The 1,564-nt window shown below is 42.1% G+C and overlaps 1 protein-coding gene across 1 annotated transcript; it reads left to right on the forward strand.

Annotated features, from left to right (window-relative positions):
* The first annotated feature begins 743 nt into the window (after positions 1–743).
* LOC118890380 (ubiquitin) lies at positions 744–1,207 on the forward strand. The gene has a single exon (XM_036843178.1). The coding sequence runs from the start codon at positions 854–856 to the stop codon at positions 1,085–1,087; it is 234 nt and encodes a 77-aa protein (XP_036699073.1). The 5' UTR covers positions 744–853; the 3' UTR covers positions 1,088–1,207.
* Positions 1,208–1,564: the final 357 nt, after the last annotated feature.

Here is a 1,564-nt window from a genome sequence, read left to right on the forward strand (position 1 = left end):
AAAATTAATTAATCTCATCCAGAAACATTCTCACAGATGGACATTCCCAGAATAATGTTTAACCAAGTGTCTGGGCACCCCATGGCTTAGTCAAGTAGACACATAAAATTAACCATCACAGGGATCTACTGCCTACACCAAGAAAAGAAAAGAAAATCTGAAGAGTGAGTTAAGAAAATCTGAAGACTGATGAACCATGGTTTCATCAACTGATTTTTTTTTTAATGTTAGTTGTTAGGATGACTAATACAGATAAACTTGTTATATTTAAATTCTATACTGTCAAAGAGAAATTGTACTGAACACCTGTTAAAAATGGTAAGGAAGACTTTATTCAAGAATATTATAATATGTGTCAAGATTATTGCCATAGGGGAGAAAGACTGAACTCAACTCAAGGCAAAGAGTTTTTAAGTACTGATGTGAGCTAGTGGAAAAGTCCTAGAGGACATGAGAAGGGAGGTTGTTCAATGTGAGTAGGCCATCTCTGCTAATTGGTACTTAAAGAAATTAGGTTCATACCTTCCTATAGAGACTGGGAGACAGGGACCCTATACTTCTTTGTAATTATATTTCAAAGGGATAGCTCCCAAATCCGTGAGAAAGACATTCCTAGGATGCAAAATTTGCAAGAGGCTGTGAGAAAATTTGCACCTCAAAAAGGCAGAAAAGGAATTTACAATTGCAAGTTTTCCAAAGTACGTGCTCTAAGAAAAGGGAGGTCAGGGGACTATAATCTGACCAGCAGAGGCTCATCTTTGCAGGTAAACAGCTGGAAGGTGGCTGCACTCTTTCTGATTACAACATCCAGAAAGAGTCTAGCCTGCACCTGGTCCTCCATCTGAGGGGTGGTATGCAGATCTTCGTGAAGACCCTGACCGGCAAGACCATCACCCTGGAGGTGGAGTCCAGTGACACCATCGAGAATGTGAAGGCCAAGATCCAGGATAAGGAAGGCATCCCCCCTGACCAGCAGAGGCTTATCTTTGCAGGCAAACAGCTGGAAGATGGCTGCACTCTTTCTGATTACAACATCCAGAAAGAGTCAACACTGCACCTGGTCCTCCGTCTGAGGGGTGGCTGTTAATTATTCAGTCTTGCATTCATGATGCCCAATGATGGCATCACTCTGCACTCTAGCCATTTGCCCCAATATAAGATTAGAAATTATCAGTTTCAGTAATAGCTGAACCTGTTCAAAATGTTAATAAAGAAAAAAAAATGTTAATAAAGGTTTTGTTGCATGGAAAAAAAAAAAAAAAAAAAAAAAAAGGAAGAAACCTGTATAAAGTTTAGTCAACCTGAGGGGAACATTAAGGATGCCTTGGTCAATGCCAAAACTTGAAACTCTCTAGCTTATCATTAAAAGAAAAAAATGGGGGGCTTCCTTGGTGGCGCAGTGGTTGAGAATCCGCCCGCCAAGGCAGGGGACACGGGTTCGAGCCCTGGTATGGGAAGAGCCCACATGCCGCAGAGCAACTAGGCCCGTGAACCACAATTACTGAGCCTGCGCGTCTGGAGCCTGTGCTCCGCAACAAGAGAGGCCGTGATAGTGAGAGGCCTG

Source organism: Balaenoptera musculus, chromosome 2 (genome assembly GCF_009873245.2).
Source record: "Balaenoptera musculus isolate JJ_BM4_2016_0621 chromosome 2, mBalMus1.pri.v3, whole genome shotgun sequence".
Taxonomy (NCBI): domain Eukaryota; kingdom Metazoa; phylum Chordata; class Mammalia; order Artiodactyla; family Balaenopteridae; genus Balaenoptera; species Balaenoptera musculus.